Source organism: Cyprinodon variegatus, unplaced genomic scaffold (assembly GCF_000732505.1).
Source record: "Cyprinodon variegatus isolate N-32 unplaced genomic scaffold, C_variegatus-1.0 Scaffold381, whole genome shotgun sequence".
Taxonomy (NCBI): Eukaryota; Metazoa; Chordata; class Actinopteri; order Cyprinodontiformes; family Cyprinodontidae; genus Cyprinodon; species Cyprinodon variegatus.
This window is the reverse complement of record NW_015150834.1, coordinates 237535-239373: the sequence shown is the minus strand read 5'-3', so window position 1 is coordinate 239373 and position 1839 is coordinate 237535. Positions and strand designations below refer to the sequence as shown.

General features: G+C 46.7%; 1 protein-coding gene across 1 annotated transcript in view; it reads right to left on the bottom strand.

Annotated features, from left to right (window-relative positions):
* The window catches only part of golph3 (golgi phosphoprotein 3 (coat-protein)), a 9285-nt gene that overhangs the window by 4380 nt on the left and 3066 nt on the right, over positions 1-1839 (bottom strand). The window contains exons 2-3 of the mRNA XM_015386914.1: positions 577-708; positions 378-492 (exon numbers count right to left, since the gene is read on the bottom strand). Of these exons, the coding sequence (XP_015242400.1) occupies positions 378-492; positions 577-708 (247 nt within the window). The remainder of the gene's footprint in view (positions 1-377; positions 493-576; positions 709-1839) is intronic.

The window sequence follows — 1839 nt, the reverse complement described above, 5'->3', positions numbered from 1 at the left end:
TGAAAGTGATAAAAAACGGTCCTATAAAGGGTTAAGGAACATTAAAGATGCTCTTAAGGTGCATCTGACCTTAATGTGTAAAAGCATCAACAATGAAGCGCCAGACGCTTTGTTGATGCTCAAAACACAGCGTGAGCGTAGCTTTGGACTTTCTGATTGTTTGAATTTACCTATGAAACATAATATTGTAGCTAAAAATGATCTCATGTCTTCCTTGTGAAATTTCCACCTCTACAATCACACATACTTCCCATAATCAGGACAAAAGTAGTGTTGGAACGTAGAAAAAAGTTAGCTGCATTCAACCTCAAAAAGCAGAAAATAGCGTTCTGCTTGATCTACGTGAGGAGAACAAGTGTGAAGATGGGGGAACCCACCACTGAGCAGTTCTATCCAGCTCTGCACCGTCTCTGGGGTCGGGGTCTCCTTGATGTGCTTCAGAGCCTCATCCAGAAGAACATCACCTGTCGGAGCGTCGGAGCGGCAAAGAACCTGGGAATTTAAACCAGAACACAAACAGGAGGTCAAAGGAGGAAGAAACAGACCCAAGTTTCCCCACAGACCAGTGGCTTCTACCTTTCTGGCCAGCAGACTTTTCCTCCTGACGCCACACGGCTCCAGCTGAAGGCGTCCTCGTAGGCCCAGTTCGATCAGCATGCACCCCCGCAGGCCCGACGATATGCAGTCGTTCCAGAACGACGTGTAGCCCTGCGCCGTGGAAACAGAGCCACAGTCCAGGTGTGAGGACATTACAACAGGAAGTGCGGACTTTAACCTGGACCACTGACGGCCAAGAGGCAGCTAAGAACCGGATCTTTTTGCTGCAGCAGAGCCAGAGGAAGATGGTGATCTCATCCTGAACGCCTCGTGCGTTCATTGTTTGGTCCACTTCCTGTTTATTCAGTAAAGGTCCTCAGCACATGAAGGCAGTTTAACCTGAGAAATCTTTTTGCTCTGCAAACATACTGTCTGTTTTACACAAACGGCGCCTGGAAGCGTCACGCTGATCCTGATCGGCTGACCTCCGGTCCAACCAACAGCTCTGGGAATCAAGTGGGAAACCTTTATGGATTGGGAGGGGGGAACGACCTGAGTCGCCACTATACCGACCTGCTCTGAGACGGATGATTCATAAAGATTCACACGGTCGGATCCTGTAAACAGCTAAGCCCACTTTTATTCTCCTCCAGTCTTTGACTGTATGATGATTTTTCTAAAATATCCAAACTATGGAGTCTGAATGATCCAAACGATCCAAGCCCGCCTCCGGCTACTGAAGGTTCTGACCCTGCAGAGAACTGAGGCAGGGATCATGGTTCTGTCAGACCTTTAGAATCACAGGATCATCATCAAACATAATCCTGGATGATTTAAAACCTTCACTTTGTTTTCTGTGCAGAAACAGACTTGCATAAAGTAGAGATTATACGTAGCAGCAGCATAACGCTTCACTATAGTCCCAGTTAGGTCTGTATTTGGGTTTTAGGCACAAGTTAATTGACCTTAATTGATCTCATATTGGCTGCTCAGTGGCACTGGTGCCTTTCAGCAAGAAGGTTCTGGGTTCGATTCCTGGCCCGGGGTATTTCTGCATGGAGTTTGCATGTTCTCCTTGAGCATGCGTGGGTTCTTCCTGGGTACTCAAGCTTCCTCCCGCATCGACACGTCCGCAAGATAATCAATCATGTTTTTTTTTTCCTCTGGTCTATTTTTATCCATTTGCTCCTGGGCGTAATTCTTCCTCGCTTCCTGGTTATACTCTTACAGCAGTTTGTTGCAGTGAGCTTGACACAGACATTTTTAAATTATGCTCAATATTGAAGCGTGGTCTGAGCTACA